Source organism: Sardina pilchardus, chromosome 16 (genome assembly GCF_963854185.1).
Source record: "Sardina pilchardus chromosome 16, fSarPil1.1, whole genome shotgun sequence".
Classification (NCBI taxonomy): Eukaryota; Metazoa; Chordata; class Actinopteri; order Clupeiformes; family Clupeidae; genus Sardina; species Sardina pilchardus.
In genome coordinates this window covers 24,485,707-24,503,206 of record NC_085009.1, presented here as the reverse complement: position 1 = coordinate 24,503,206, position 17,500 = coordinate 24,485,707, and the positions used below count along the sequence as shown (strand labels likewise).

Genomic DNA, 17,500 nt, shown 5'->3' with positions numbered 1-17,500 from the left:
CAAGCAGAGAATAGCACTCATTTCACACGTTGTGTGGTATGAATTGCGTGCATTCTGGAGCGTAATGGCGGCCGTGCATCACCCAGGTGGGTGCTAATGGGGGATGGTGGAGGTGGAGGCCCTCTTCACAGTAAAATGCTAGTCCTAGAATAGCACTAAAATAATAAAAGTAATGTGTTGTTTTGGTATACCAAGAAACCTTGAAATTGCTTTCAGCTCATCCTGTGATATCTGGAGAGAGAACATCATCCAACTCAGTCAGTGAGAGTCCACGGACTACCTACAACAAGAATGACTGCAGCCATAGTGGTATAGCAAATTCTTTTTAGGCAAGCTGTGGTACGGGTACCACTGATGGTACTCGGACTCTCTGTTGTGGTAGGAGTCTCCAATATGTTTTATTTTAAGAAAAAATAACCACTTCAAATTATAAAACATATATAATGAAAAATTGCTCAATTCAAACTAGTTTTTTTTATCTCTCTTAGGAAACAAAACAACAACAACAAAAAAAAAGTCCAATGACAGTCCAACTGTCCACAGTCCAATGTAAAAGTATATTTCAATTGGTCTGCGCTCATAACGGTGGGACTTGGAGAGTCAATTGTTCTCTGAAGTGAAGACTCATTGTGAAAAAGTTGAGAACCACTGCTCTACTTGGTTAGGCTTGTTAATGACCTTGGGCTTTGACATAGGCGTTGATCCTGCTCTGCCTAGTAGTCCTTATATGCACAAGACTAGGGCCGGGTTTCCCAAAATCGTTAAGAAGCTCTTAAGTCCTAAGAACTTCTTAGGAGCGTTGTAAGAATGTTCTAAGAACGCTCCTAAGAAGTTCTTAGGACTTAAGAGCTTCTTAAAGATTTTGGGAAACCCGGCCCTTATATGCACAAGACTAGGGCACTAGTTCTCACTTCTTACACCCACGACTTCTTACAGTCAGACAGATAATGGCCGGGTTTCCCAAAATCGTTAAGAAGCTCTTAAGTGCTAAGAACTTCTTAGGAGCGTTGTAAGAATGTTCTAAGAACGCTCCTAAGAAGTTCTTAGGACTTAAGAGCTTCTTAACGACTTTGGGAAACCCGGCCATTGTCGGTTGTTCAGTGAGTTTGTGATTCAATACACAGTGAATAGACACTCTTGAAATCTTCTTAACTTCTTGAAAGATCATCAAACAGAATCTATGGCTTTTTTGATGATCTCTTTTGGAATCAGTGCATCAAAGATCCAATTAAATAATCACTCCAATTAAATAATCACAACGCAGTTTGCAAAGGGCATTACTTAAAATGAAAGAAATGTGTCTTGATGACCTTGTGTTGTGGGCCTTTGTCTCCATGTGTCTCTACTAAACAGTAATTAACCTATTAAATAGTCAATAACCTATTAAACAGTGCCAAGAATATTCAAGACAAAATTCATGATGAAATTATAAAAATAGTTTGTATGTCTGTCCTGTCTTTTTTGACTGTGTATCTGTTTTTGCATCGTAAACAATCAAAAATACAGCCAAGGCTAGCCTTTTGTAGTTTTTAGTAACTGGTATTTGAGTAACACATGTTAAGCTCTATCAGTGTAGTTACAGGGAACATCATTTACTAAATATTATTGATTTCAATGTTGTGAAGACGGGTCTACGTTAAGCCTGAAACTGTGGCAGCTTAATCCTGAGAGAAATAACACAGCAGTCCTAGATAACGCAGCTGATGACTGGGGAAATAACCAAATGATGGTGACGTCCTCTGACTTGGAGTGAGTCTCCAGCTTGTGAGTGAGTGAGGCGTGTCTCGCTTGTTTGCGCCTGACAGCAGGGCTGTTTGTTTTAGCATGTTTGCTCGCCTCTTCTCTGGAAGGACTTGTGCTTGGAAGCGCCCACCATCATTTCCTCAATCTTCAACCCCCCCCATCCCCCCCAGTCCCCCGACCCCCCCAGTCCCCCGACCCACTCAATTCAATTCAGAAATGCTTCATGACAAGGTCGCTCATATTGCCAAGGCAGTTATTATACAATAACTCTGGACATACACACATGCATATCAATAGATTTTCATAAGAATAGGAATAAAATAGATAATAGTAAAATATAACACTCTCTCTCTCCTTCATTTCCTCCATCTTCACCCCCCCCCCAACACACACACACGTGCCCGTGTACACACACACACACACACACACACGCACACGCACACGCACACGCACACGCACACGCACACGCACACGCACACACACTCTCTCGCTCCGCTCACTCCTCTATCCTCTATCTTCTCAATCTTCTCTCTCTCTCTCTCTCTCTCTGGCTCCCCTCTTCTCTGGAGGGAGGTGTGCTGGAATGCTCCTGCCACTAGCGTGGGTGAGATGTTCAAATGTAAACACTCGGCTTGGCAGCCAGATGAAGATGCAGAGCGCACCTCACACACCGAGGGAACGAAGGGCCAACTCTGCACAACGACTGTTCATTATCGCCATCCGGATGCTTTAGAACAGTGTGTGTGTGTGTGTGTGTGTGTGTGTGTGTGTGTGTGTGTGTGTGTGTGTGTGTGTGTGTGTGTGTGTGTGTGTGTGCGCGTGCGTGCGTGCATGCGTCTATGCGCGTGCGTGCGTGTGTCAATGCTTGGAAACAGACTCCAAATTCGTGTTGTTTGTCTGGCCAATTGCAGTAATCTGAATATTTCAGCTGAAGACATAAAAAATGCATTATTTTGATCTTCCCTTCTGGGTCCTCTCTCTCTATTCTCTCTCTCTATTCTCTCTCTCTATTCTCTCTCTCTCTCTCTCTCTCTCTCTCTCTCTCTCTCTCTCTCTCTCTCTCTCTCTCTCTCTCTCTCTCTCTCTCTCTCTTCCATCTTCAACTCCCCTCCCTCAGTCTCTCTCTATCCTTCTTTCTGTTCTCTTTCTCTCTCTATCCATCTTTCTGTTCTTTCTTCCTCTCTCTTTATTCTCTCAATTTGTACTTCCTCTCTCCCTCTCGGCTCTATCCGTCTCTCTCTCTCTATCCGTCTCTCTCTCTCTCTCTCTCTCTCTCTCTCTCTCTCTCTCTCTCTCATTTACATGTTGTTGTTTTGTTGAGGGGAGGTTCATAAAGTGTCACAAGTCCCATTCTGTACTCTTATTACTGGTACTACCCAGACAGTATTTGCTTCTTAATGAGGGGCCTTCAGCTTGCATCTAGAAACTTCTTCAGCGGTAAAGGCAGGAACTGAACGTGTGCAAACCTGACATCATTTTTCCAGCACGACATGATGGACCAAGGGACAAATACCATCGTGGTTGAGAATTACAAATTATATGGAAACTCCTCTAGCCACAAATTAGCTGACTGGGGGTCCACTGACACATACACAAGTTCACACACATATTCAACATAATAAAATAAAAGAATATTACTTTCCACTTTAGTGGAAATGAGCTGATTTGCCAGCTGTCGTAGTCAGTTAGATACGAGGATAAAAACACACATGCCTCTTCTCTGTGTGTGCAACAGCCCTGTCTACCACTGTTAGCCTAGCTTAGCACAATTCACTGGAAGTGGGTTATATCGGTAAGCCTTGTCTAGTCTGCATCTAGTCATGACGATAATGACTGTCCCCAAAAGCAGCACTATGTCCATGGTGTAATTACCACCATCCCTTTCTCACCTTTCCCTGTATAGATGAGTTTCCAATGGCAACACAGAGGTGGGTTAATGCTCGTCAACATGCAGAATATACTGTGAATACTGCCACACGTACCACCCAATCCTTTGCCTGTCTGTGGTAACACAAGGGAGTGTTCATCCCTGTCCCTCTCTCATCTGTTGTGATATTTGAGAGCATTCCATCGCTGTCTCACAAATGCCACCCGTTCCTTTGTTTGACTATGATAACATACTGTAAGATGAGTGTCACTATTTGACCTACCACTGCTTTTCAGGTGTTATTTTGGACACTTCATTCTTGTTGTCCTCTCACAAATGTCACCCATTACTTTTGTCAACTATAACATTAGGCCATGTTCATTCTCATTGTCAGAAATGTCAGTCATTACTTTTGTTAACTATAACACATTAGGGCATGTTCATTCTTATTGTTGTCTCAGAAATGTCACCCGTTACTGTTGGAAACTATAACATTAAGGCATGATGTTCGTTCTTATTGTTGTCTCAGAAATGTCACCCATTACTTTTGTCAACTATAACATTAGGAAGTTTTTCATTCTTGTCACTATCTCACCACTCTCGATTACCACTCGTTTTCGAGGATTGTGCATCTCCATTGCTGCATCATTGATATCATCCATTCCTCTCCGCAGTCTGCTACTGTATGACATATGGGAACGTTCGAGCTTGCCACCGTGTGATCATCTCACCTGTTCCATGAGTTGCCTGGTCACTGGTGCGTCCGGCGTGTAGAGAACCTTCCCCTGTACGAGCGGTCTGAGCGCGCTCCACACGGCCTTCAGACGGGGATTGCCCTGCAAGGTGTCGATGAGCGTCTGGCAGAAGTCACCTTGGAGTGGGGGGGGGGGGGGGGGGAGACAAAAAAAAAAACAATTAAAGAGACCCTATGCAACTTTCTGCAGGAGACGATCGCTCCTTGTTTACATCTGGAAGTCTGAGACAAAGAACCACGCTTGCAATTTATATATTTAAATATAGCCTATAAATGTATAAATATACACGCAAGCATATGCAAGCATAAAACGAGCGAAAACGAAAAACGAAACCGAAACCAGAGATGAAATCGCCAATCCTGCATAGTTCCTCTTTAATAAGTTTTCATCTGAAAGCCAATCCAATCTAATCCAATCCACAAACACAAACACAAACAAGGTTTCTTTCCACCACAACAATAAAGCCACATCATCATCATCATCATCATCATCATCATCATCATCATCATCATCATCATCATCATCATCATCGTCATCGTCAACACTTCAGAAAGTGTTGGCTTCTAATCCACTTGGATGGGAGTTGTACCGGCGCGGGGGCCGAGCGAGGCGAGGCGAGCAGCAGCTGCAGGGGATGAGAACGGATTGACGGAGGGAGAGAGTCAGCGCTCCTGACAGCCACAGGAGTTTTGAGTAACACATTATCCCGGCTCCTTCCCCGAAGTGACATTTGCAATGAGGAGGGGGAGCGGCGGCGGCGGCGGCAGCGGCGGCGAGACTGACTTTCCCTTCGAGTTTTTTTCGAGGAGCTCGGATGTGAGGCGAGGTGGGGAAGAGGAGGAGGAGGAGGAGGAAGAGGAGGAGGAAGAGGAGGGGAGGGCAGAAAGCTTGTCTGCCGTGCTGATGGTGGAAATGTGACCTGCAGGGCTCCGTTTTGAAACGTTTCCGCAGATCAATCAACATCCAGACGCCCACTGACTGCAGACACGCAACACTCGCTCCTCTGACGCTTGTGGGGAAGTCAGGGCAGTCAACAGTGCAGCTCTGCGCCCGGTCTGGCCCACACCCGGCCCTGATGCGGCCGCCATGTGGTCCTGATCTGTTTCTGACTCTGTATGTCTGCCACCAGCCATCTGAGCTAGATCCATTTGAGGTCAACCTTCCATCTTAGAAAAACGCACAATAAAAGTGAAATATTCCTCAAATGCTCTCTCTCTCTTCATCTCTCTCTCTTTCTCTATCTCTCTCTTTCTCTATCTCTCTCTCTCTCTCTCTTTCTTTCGCTCTCTCTCTCCCTCTTTCTCTCAAATTCAAATTCAAATTCAAATAGCTTTATTGGCATGCATGTAAAATTTTACAATGTTGCCAAAGCAGTTTCTCTCTCTCTCTCCCCACCACATACAAACACTCTCTTGAATGTCAATGACAAGCTTCTTTCTATTACTTTAGCCCCTTCACCATAATGATTAAATGAACATGGATCTCTCTCTCTCTCTCTCTCACTCACTCACTCGTATGCAACATGCTCTACTTGTGCCATCCCATGAGTATTGCACATGATCATAGGCACATCTGTTAGAACAAAAACATCTTCCAAAAGACACAAAGGGCCTTAATTATTATGACGGGCAACGAGGGAAGTCCAACAACCAGCAAATGAGAAATTAACTAAATGAATATCAATCAGCTGAAACTATCAATCATACCAAGAGCAAAATACTCAGATAAAATATTGGTGGATTACTCAATGATTACTCAAATAGATTTAGTCCATGCACAAAGTTGCTGTGTTGCTTGCACAACATTTTGACGAATCAACTCTTGTCTTCTTTATTGTGCAAAATTTGCTGTTTTCAAAGCCACAACCTTTTCATACTGGGTGGAGTACAACTAGCTAGTAAATGATGTGGACAGAGGCATGAATAGTCTACATGCATGGGGGATAAATAACATGCTGTGTTGGTGCAACAGGAATTACAGTACATACTGTATAAAATACACCATAGCTAGTAAACGATGTGGATAGAGATATGAATTGTCTACATGCATGGGGGATGAATAACATGTTGTGTTGGTGCAACAGGAATCACTTACTGTATGAAATACACCATAGCTAGTAAACAATGTGGATAGAGGTAAGAATAGTCTACATGCATGGGGGATAAATAACATGTTGTGTCGGTGCAACAGGAATTACATATGAAATATAAGCACAGCTGGTTTCGCTGTGCTTTCATCTGAAAGCATGTTTGACCTCTCCCTGTCCATTGTGGCATCAAAGGTCAAGCATAGCGGCAGCTGGACTTGTATAGAAGTGCCAATTTAAAACCCATACATTTAGCCTTTTAAGCAAGGCAAGTTGTCATGTTTTGACAGTACAATAGCTCTAAGGATGGGGTAAGACACTGCACTCGAGATAAAAAATCACCCAAGCAGAAAAAAAAAGAAAAATTCTCAGGCTCCTTTACATCATAACAAAGACAAAAGAAAAGAAAAAAAACACTACATTTCACCGAATGTTATTGTAGAGAAAGAGCTCACATGCTGAGCAACTTGCAGTATAGTAGCTCAGGTCCTTTATACAGCACTACCAAACTGGATTAAAAATGTAGTTATTCAAAATGACAAAACCTCCACCGAGATAATACTCCCAGGCTCTTGAGCACGGGTAAAGTATAGCACACAAATGAACCCAACGGGCAATTAGTTTGATCTCACTATAGGGGTGATTCAAAGCAATTAACGCACATACAGCAGGTATTCTTATTTCCATGCGCATGACTTTGGTAAAAGGACAAATGTTCCAGAATGGGAGAGATTTGAGTAGGAGAGAGAGTGGCCCTGGACTAAGGGCGAGGTTGCTTGCTAGCAGACTGCTATAACATTTGTCCCCCATGGATATCATCCAGGCCAGCTGTTAGGGTGTGACGCCCACAGATGGGTCTCGCTCTCCATTCACCAGAGTCTCCCTTGGCGTTTTTAAATACATCAGTAAACAGCTTATTATTCAATAAACACAATTAATCAGAGCAAAGCGCCTTTATAGTTCAATGAAGTGCATATTTCACTCCACAAACTCTCTCTCTCTCTCTTCATTTATCTATCATCCACTTATATTTTTTCATTTACTGTATATCTCTGTGTTTATCCATCCATCCATAAATCTAATTGTGTCTCTTTCTCGTTTAATCTCTCTCTCTATCTCTCATTGTCATTGACATTGTTATTGTCATTATCACCACTTTCACTAAAATATCTCTCCTCGCCTCTTCTTTCATCACTCTCTCCCTATCTCCTTCCTTTCCCTTCCCTCTACACCTCTTTCTCCATCCTCCCTGTTTCCTGGACTCTTTCCCCCTCTCTCTCCCTCTCCTTCTCTCTCTCCCTTTCTCTCTCTTTCTCTCTCTTTCTCTCTCTCTCTCTCTCCCGCAGGACTCCACGTAACAAAGAGGGTCCATTTTGTCGCACAATGCCGGCGTCGGGGAACCAAATCCATATTTTTGCACAGGGGCAGCGCCGCCAAATAATTGCCTGGTGCCCGGAGTCAGCCCCACATACTACCTGCTGAATTTAATCAGCTTGGGCTGACTCCTGGAGACAACCACACACACACACACACACACACACACACACACACACACACACACACACACACACACAGACACACACAAACACAAGACCTGCACGCACTCCATCATTCAAAAAACTTTGCTGGCTATTCAAATTGCCTGTGTGTACGTGCATGAGTGTGTGTATGTGTGTGTGTGTGTGTGTGTGTGTGTGTGTGTGTGTGTGTGTGTGTGTGTGTGTGTGTGTGTGTGTGTGTGTGTGTGTGTGTGTGAAGAATTGTTACAATTCGCTGCTTATTCAACATGCAAACACGCACATACACACAGCGACAGCTGGGTGAGAGGAATAATAAGCACAGAGGTCACTTTCACCCCCGCTGTTTGTTTTTCGTTAACCCATACGCTTACTACTTCTAAAAACAATACAAATATATAGATACAGTATATACTGTACATAAATCATATCAGATGTTTATCGTTACCTTACGCACAGAAAGTATCCCTGCAAGTCCAAAATCAGTTAAAGGAAGGAACCTAGCTCGCTTTGACACAAACAGCTTTAATCTGTCAATTGTCAGAAAATGTGTAGTCATAGTGGCTCGCCAAAAACATAAATAAAACAGGCCCATTATGACACACTGTACAGAATACAAAACAAACATCGACAACAATTAGGCTGATGCTGCATCGTGCGGAACAGCTAACCTTGAGAGAGTAGCGGGAAGCAGAAACAAAACAGCGTTGTTTAGAAACATGACACCGCCATCACAAACGACGAGACACAATGATAGACAGGGCGTTTATAGGAGTTGGTGGGTTGGGGGTGGGGGGTGGTGGGGGGGGGGGATCACACTTGACAGCTTAATGCTAGTCGTGCCAATAACAGACTGTCAGACTGAAACAAAACCAAGTGTCGACTCAGCACTGAGAGTCCTCTCTGAAACATTACGGGAGAAATCAGTCTTGCATCGTTTGAATACAGCGTATTGTTGAGACTAAAGCCGGAATAATGTGTCAGACAAACGATGCGCGGCGCAGATAAATCATAATGAAACGATTCTGATTTGCATTGAAATACTTCTGGGCCGGGATATTAGCCATTCATCAGGTGATGTTCGAACATAAGAGAGATAGAGAGAGAGAGAGAGAGCCCGACTGAAAACAATACATGAGATAAAATAATCAAAGAAACACTTGTCTGCGTAGTGTATGAGACTCTGTTATCATACTGTAAGTATAGGCTTCGATATTTTGACCTCTATCTCACTAACAGTATCTACTGCATGCATTGCCACACAGATTAGGGCAGTTGATTCTAGAATGGCAGAATGGATAGAATTCCACATGATATAGGATTATGGGGGGAGAGGGGGTTCCACATGATATGATATACTGTAGGCTTAAAAAATAGAGGGGGTGGGAGGGGTGGTGGGGGGGGTATGTACGCCCCCACAGTAATCAAAACCAGTCAGAGCTACCCCCCCCCCCCCCCCCCTCAATAATCATATCATCATGGCGGATGAAGCTGTTATAGAGCCTGATAAAGTGGGGTACTCAACGTTCAGCTCAAAGTTTGGCCCATGATTCCACACTGCTGACCATGTACTGTGCAGTCTATTCTACTGGCGCTGTACTGTATCTGCACTGGATGCAGTGGTGCAGACAAGACCTGAGTGGGTAATGGCTGGAAGAGAGAGGGCCAATAGGCTAATGACATTTTCCCTTGGCACGCACACACACACACGCACACACACACACACACAGTACATGTGCATACACACATAATAGGTGCACATGCATAGACACACACACACACACAGAGACAGAGAGACAGACAGACAGACAGACAGACACACACACACACACACAGTATGTGCATACATGCACACATACACACACACACACACACACACACACACACACACACACACACACAAACATGCACATGCACACACACACACACACACACACACACACACACACACACACACACACCTACTGAATTTTACTGTTGTAGTGCTGTGCATATTCCAGACATGTTTTATGTGTCTTACCCACTTTATTTCCCCATTCTATCGCTATCCCGTGACAGAAACCCAAACCGGTTAGATTACTATAAAACATGCATGGATGTTATTTGTAAAATGAATGGTGGGACAACATTACCATACAAATAAATGTAAATAATGTATAACAAATTATATAATGAATATAAATGTATACATTACATAATGAGTCACCAGTGTGCCTGAATGATCTGTTTTCCGTTGAGGATAGCAGTTTATCCAAGACCAGAGATAGTGCAGAAAGCTCGCGTCAATAACAAATAAAAAATAGAAAAAAAAAAGCTTTCTGTATTTTTAACACAAACTTCAATTGACCAGATTCAAAGCGTATCCTGTTTCATGTGTCATAATGCTGAAAAAAACATTCCTTTTATCCCTGATCAGTTAGAGTGTATTGCATGATGTGCCTGAGACATCTTTACTGTACTGTATGTCACTCGCTATAGCTGAACGTCTTCATTTTGGAGTCTACCACATCACCCATCAGCTGCTACACAAACTAGAGGAACCAGTCTGTTGTACACAATGCATTACATAGAGGGGAGTGAAAAAGGCACACCTGAAAAATGTATCAAAGTGAAATGATGGATCGTGCAAACTCTGGCTCAACTCTCCCATATGATATTAGAGATCTCAGTCAAAACTCCAGCACTGAACTCTTGACAAAGTCAGTGAAAAAGAAAAGAAAAAAAAATTACTAATCTCTGATGATAACCTTTGTTTTCAATCAATGATTAATCTTAACCTCTTAGGGGGAAAAAAATGAAGTCTGTTATGATGCACTACAAACACTCCATGTTTATGTGTAAAACATTTGCAATAAACTACGCTACACTATAATTTAACTCATCATACTGCAAATTGACTGGGTTGACTGGGGTTTTCATATACTGCATCTTGAGTAGCGTTATGATACAGTGCATACCTTCAAAACAGTGACGGAGGACATTAGCAAAAAGAAACACTTTCACTTTTTACATTTTAATTCAAATGAACACACTGACAACTGCTGTGTTCAGCTATGGTGTCTTTCTGAATTACACACAGAGAGAGAGAAAGAGAGAGAAAGAGAAAGAAAAAGAGTGAGAGAGTGAGAGAGCGAGAGAGACACACTGCAACCAAAAAAACAATGAATATCTAAGCACCTGCTGCCCTCTTCTCTCCCTCTCGACTGAGAGAAGGCTTAAAGCTCCACTGCATCCCAAAATGACCATTACGAAAACAGAGGCTCCAGAAGCTGTCTACATATTTAATGGCTTGATTCGAGTCCACTCCAGCCCAATGATTTCCCAGGGGCAGCAGCAACAGCCGTGCTCCACACACACACAAAAAACACGCAGCGCCGCAATTTCCCATTTCCCACAACAATGGCTCTGTGATCGCAACAATCGCCCACAATCATGATTCCTTACATACATGTGGGGGCTTCTTTTTTTTTTTAATGGAGGGAAGGGGGTGGTTGTGAGAGGAATGTGACCGATCCAGGAGACAGGGGCCTGTGTCGAGTAATTTCTGATTGTCTTGTGTCGTTCGGTTAAGTTTAGGGGGGATGTCTGGGCGTAAGGGTAGGCCTACGAGACATGTCAGATCCAATGCTTTTATCTCGTCAGGATTAAAACACTGACCTGAATCAAAGATTCATCGCAGTGTTAAAGTGACACAGACAGCCACGGGCAAAAAGTATCTGATAGAAAGGCACAACGGGTGTTCGCTTGGACAAATACGTTAGAGAGAAGAAAAAAAAACTCAAATCAATACAGCTTATCGCTAACATTTAATACATATAAATATGTAACACTTCCTATTATATTTCATTGCCGTTGCTACAACTACAGACATATCAATCTGTAACACTTCCTATTGCTAGATTGTAACTACTGTACAATTGAACACAGTGTGTCACATTGTGTCAATGTGCGGAAAACAGTGTCTATGAATAATATGATACTTACAGAGCATCACACCAACTGTAATCCCAATTTCAATGTTAATTTTATGTAGCATACAAATGTGATGTTACTCTTTGGGACTCTTTGGGATTCTGGACACAGCTATCCTTGCCCTGACCCATATCCTTGGTATGGATATAAAGTTGAATCGTTTACATTAGCAGATGCCTCTATCCAAAGCGACTATGACTTACAGTATATCACAGGAGTTATATCACAAGGGCCGTTGTCCCCGGAGACACTAGGGGTTAAGTGCTCTGGGGCACAACAGTGGAAGGTGGGAATTGAACCCACAACTTTACAGGCTACCGGTACTCTACATGCAAGCCCAGCTCCTTAACTTCTACTCTACCATCAGCCCCCATGACATCCGTGTGCACTTTTCTGATTTTTTTTTAACCATGTTGTAAGTCACTTTGGTTAAAAAGCGTCAGCCAAATGTAATGCAATGTAATGTACAACATGACTTACTAGCATTCCCTGGAGTCGGCTGCTGGTTAATGCTGTCCGTCCGTTCACTCATCGCCCATGAATAGGACCTGGCTTGGGTGGAGTAAGTGGAGTTGGAGCCAGGCGTTGGCGCACACAGCAGTGCACTTAGGCCACCTAAGGGGTTATTTCTGAAGTCCACACCATCAGTCATACTGAGCAGAGTCCTCTGAGTCCTCAGAAACTGTGGGATCCGAAATGAGAAAGAAAAAAAAAAAAAAAAACATACAACAACATCAACAACAACAACATCAACATCAACATCAACATCAACAACAACATAATACCGCCACATAATCTCTTCTGTGCGATAATAACCACGCCATGGCAGCCACTATATTGTACACATCAAAACACCGCCGCTTCATATTGAGGCTCATTTGATCTAATTCCAGCCTCATTTTCATACAGACTCGGCGGGGACAGGGAAATGGCCTGTAATTGGGAGCAGGTGTCTTGCTTCTGAAATGTGATATCTCGCCTTTATTGGGCCGACATTCAAATTCAAACACACTCCACCACCACACGAGCGAGAGAGCGAGTGTGGGAGGGAGGGAGGGAGGGAGAGAGCGAGAGAGAGGGAGGGAGGGAGGGAGATAAAGAAGGGAGAGAGAGGGAGAGAAGGAGGGAGAGAGAGGGAGAGAGGGAGGGAGAGGGGGAGAGAGAGGGAGAGGGGGGGGAGGGGGAGAGAGAGGGAGAGGGGGGGGGAGGAAGAGAGAGGGAGGGAGGGAGAGTGAGACAAACCTGGTCCACGAGAGGAGCCACGTCTGTCACCATTTGGCTGTAGAGCTCGACACTCTCGGCAGGGTTCAGGTCCAGCACTGTGGGGAGCTGCAGGGAAAAGAAGAGGATGTGGCGAGTCAAATTTAGGGCTTCCCTTTCCACTGCAAAGATCTGAAGATTTGGTTTCTTGGTGTTTTGAGCCCCCAACGTTATCTTCAAGGCAGCGCTGCCTGGAAGGCGCAAGGGTTAGGCGGGGATCACATTAGCCAGCGGCAAGCGTAACGCAACGCTCAGACCATAATAATACATCCAAAACATTATATCTCGTTGCTAAGTTCAATTTTTGTTGCTACGTCCTTAGACGAATCTGATTGGTTAAAATACCTAAACATTCCAAAACTGATTGTGACGAGCCAAGCATTGCGCTTCAAAGTTGAACCAAGTTCAACTCACAGTTTGCTCAACGCTAGCGTTACGCCAGCGTTGTCACCGTTCCGCTGCTGAACCATAGAGAACAATAGGAAAGCTGCCGCTTACCGCTGGCTAGTGTGATCCCCGCCTTAGGCATGGGTTTAAGGTTAGGGTAAGGGTTAGGGTTAGGGTTAGGATTAGGGGTAGGATTAAGTGCAAGTGGCAGTGCTGAATGGAAGACAACGTTGGGGGCTCAAAACACCATCGAGCTTAAAAAAGGTTTGCCATGGAGGTCTTTCATAGTAAAAAGACCAACATATACTGTATGTTTAGCCAGATGAACTGTATGATAAATCAACTTGATGTTCGCCAGTCAACTGAAACGTGCTATGCCTATGAATTTAGTGCTAAACATGACCATGAAAGACCTTTCAGTGTAAGTAGTGTCTAAGTAAAGTGGAGTGGAGTTGGATAAGCAAACAGAGGCAAACAAAACATTTTCTATTAACAATTTTGTGGACAGTCCAAACTGTCCAAACACAACCACTTATGAGAAGATGTTTGAGACGAGAGCATTCACCAACATCCGCAAATAAAGAATGAGTGTGTGAATGCGCGCTAATTGACAACATTCATTGTAAACATAATGTCAGTGCACCATAGAACTGTTTCTCAATGGACAGGGTCCTTTTCCCGAATGGCGAGTTTATCTGTATGCAAGACAGCAAATTCACACAGGCCTTCAGGCTATATTGTAAAGAGACAATTTAAAGTTTTTACCTCCAAGGTCATTACTCGTACTGAAACACACAGGCCTGAAGAAGGACCCAGGGCGAGTCAAATAACACATTTCGAAGCCACTAGTGCCTTTGTGTTTAAAGAAAGAAACGTACAGCAAAGGAATGAGCTTTACTCCGTAACCTTGAGAAAACTAAAATACTTCATAACATTTCCTGAAAAGAGAGGGTGGGGGTGGGGTGGGGTGAGGTAGTGCTGGTGGAGGGGAGGGATGGGGGAGGGGTGTGTTCAGGGGAGAGAAAAAGGATGAAGGAAGAGTTTGTGAAGGAAGGAGAATTCCCGAGTCACTCATGAGGACAGAAAAAAAAACCTATAAAGAGGAGCCATTTTTTTTTTTTTTTTTTTTTTTTTTTACAAATTCAAGGAGATGTCATTTGCAGCCAAATTTTAGCCCAGCAATTTCTCCTCCAACACGTGCCACCCACCCTCTCTCCCTCTCTCCCTCTCTCCCTCTCTCCCTCTCTCCCTCTCTCCCTCTCTCCACTCTCGCTCCATCCTGAGTGCATTCATTTGGGCCCAATTTTGCCCTTGGCATCAAGGCACAAGGAGGCGAAAGAGGACCCAATAGACATTAGGGACACCCAACCCCCCCCCCCCCCCACACACACACACACACACACACACACACCCCTCACCACTCCACCAATTCAGCACCAGTGAAGGTGTGTGTGTGTGGGGGGGGGGGCAGGCTTTAAGTGCTAATACATTGGATAGGACGACGTTGTTGGGTGGTGGTGTGCGTAAGTGTGGTGGTGTGTGGTGTGTGTGTGGTGTGTGTGTGTGTGTGTGTGTGTGGGGAGTGATTTGCATTAAGAGGTGATACTAGACCCTGGGTACTTCACACGTTCAGTGAGCTAAAGTGCTTTAGGGGGGAGACGTCAGTGAGATGCCTACACTCTCTACACACACCACACACACACACATACACACACACACACGCATGCACACACACACACACACGGATGCACACACACACACACACACACACACAGACACAATGGCCGTCGCCGTCCCCTCAATCCTTCAGCACCAGCTCGTCTCAATGACAGCCTAGTGGCATAATGGCGATATAAAGAGAAGCTCTAATTGAAACCAGAGGTCCTACAACGTTGGGCTGGAGTGTGTCATTGATGTGCGGCTGCCGCCATATTTTATTATTAGCATGACAAGTCATTGTCAGTCTGCGGGAACACAGAGGGTAAATCACTTCCTAAGCGCCGAGGAGTGGAAGATGGCCTGTTTCATTGTCACCAAGCCAAGGAGAGTGTCTGGAAAAGGTTAAGGCCAGCTGGAGGCAGCAGCAGACAGTGTTTCAGTCATCATCATCATCATCACATAATAGTATTTGGAAGTATTTTGTTTAAATATATTTTGGGGGCTTGTTGTATGCCTTCTATTAGACAGGACAGCGAAGAGTGAAAGGAAGTGAGTGGGACCCAGGAGTCCCAGGATTTCAATTTCAATTTTGAGGCAAGGAAAAACTCCCTAGAATTGGAGATACATATAGGAAGAAACCTCAGACAGATCCACGACAGATACAACCTAAACCTAGAATCTCCTGAGCCCTTATGATCCTAATGACAACATCTCCTCTCATAGCACTACTTACTGTACAACAAGTCTTGCTGACCTTTGACTTTCCACCTGATTGTGCCTGAGGTGTCCACGACCATGGCAACTTTGCCAGGGACAACAAGGAGGCGGACATTCCCAGTCGCATTCTCCCTCCGGACAGCTGCATTCGTTGATGCAGATATTCTTATTCTTACTGCACTCTTCCCTTTTTGAAATGTGTCCTAGAATTGTTGTCAGAAATGCTTCAAAAAGCTACAAATGTTTAAGCTGGTGGCCGGTGTTTGGGCCGGTGGAACAGCACCAACGAACAGACCAGCCTCGTGAGCATGCTCATGAAAAGGCAGACTGGCCAATTGAGGAGTATTGTAAAATATACACACTAAAGCTGTAGGGGAAGCTCTGCAGAGAAATGCAAGTGTAAAACAAGAAAACAGCGAAGAAATCGCCAAACCTGCATAGTCCCTCTACTGAAACGTGTCAAGTGCCAAATGTAATGTCATGTAATTTGCAAGAATCTGTAACACTTGCTATTCAAGAGGCATTGTAGTACTGTGAGCACATCTGATTAGTACAGATGAAACTCTGGCTTAAATTGTGCCATTGTGCCATAAAAAAATAACAATGTACATATTGTTAACCAGAGTCATACCCAGTACAACCATTTGGGTGAACTGGCTCAATGGTGATTTTTGCCCCCAATGGCACCTTCCAGGCAGCACAGCCTAAAAAGCATTACCTTTAGCCTATTCCTAACCTTAACCCCCTCAACCCTCATCCTACCCCTAAACTGAGGGGAGTAGTGCCTTGAAGGCAGCGCTGCCTGGAAGGACCATTGAGGGCAATCAATACCAAAGACCGGTGAACTGGGCAAGGCTGCAACCACACTATACTTCAAAGGAGACATGTCCACACAGTCCACATCTAATATTCAACTATGCTCTTAGTGATGTATGTGCATTTCACTCATCCAGCTGGGTCTAAGAACAACGGTGTTCCATTGTCATCCCCCACAGCTTTAGTCTGTAGTGCAGTGGGTGCAGTTGGTCTATATTTAACACCAAACAAGCACAGCCACTCTCTGAATCTGACCTGACCTGACCTGACCCAGCTCTTGCACTCCAAATGCACTCCATATCCCGACGTCAGTCCACCACACCAGAAACCAAACCACAGCTACACACAACCACAGCACAGCTGGTAAGCCCTACCTTGAGCCTCTGTTTTACTGTGCTGTGCTCTCTCTCTCTCTCTCTCTCTCTCTCTCTCTCTCTCACACACACACACACGCGCGCGCGCGCGCACACACAGACACACAAATTCACAGAATGTTGTCACCACAGTTTTGCAACAGCTCTAAGAAAAGAGTGCTGTTTTCACCCCCATTTCTCTGTTATGCTTCTGGCCTTATCACTTTATCCCCATTCCCACACCGCCCCCACCCCTCTTCTCCACCGTCCAGCCTTGCCCTCCTCTTCATCACCCTGCCTTGCCCTCCTCTTCATCGCCCTCCTCTTCATCGCCCTGCCTTGCCCTCCTCTTCATCGCCCCGCCTTGC

At 44.4% G+C, this 17,500-nt stretch overlaps 1 protein-coding gene across 3 annotated transcripts in view; it reads right to left on the bottom strand.

Moving 5' to 3' along the window:
- The window catches only part of LOC134060563 (phospholipid-transporting ATPase ABCA1-like), a 258,600-nt gene that overhangs the window by 208,865 nt on the left and 32,235 nt on the right, over positions 1 to 17,500 (bottom strand). For all 3 annotated transcript variants that reach the window (XM_062517294.1, XM_062517293.1, XM_062517295.1), the window contains exons 8-10: positions 13,183 to 13,269; positions 12,421 to 12,622; positions 4,342 to 4,481 (exon numbers count right to left, since the gene is read on the bottom strand). In XM_062517294.1, coding sequence (XP_062373278.1) covers positions 4,342 to 4,481; positions 12,421 to 12,622; positions 13,183 to 13,269 — 429 coding nt within the window. The remainder of the gene's footprint in view (positions 1 to 4,341; positions 4,482 to 12,420; positions 12,623 to 13,182; positions 13,270 to 17,500) is intronic.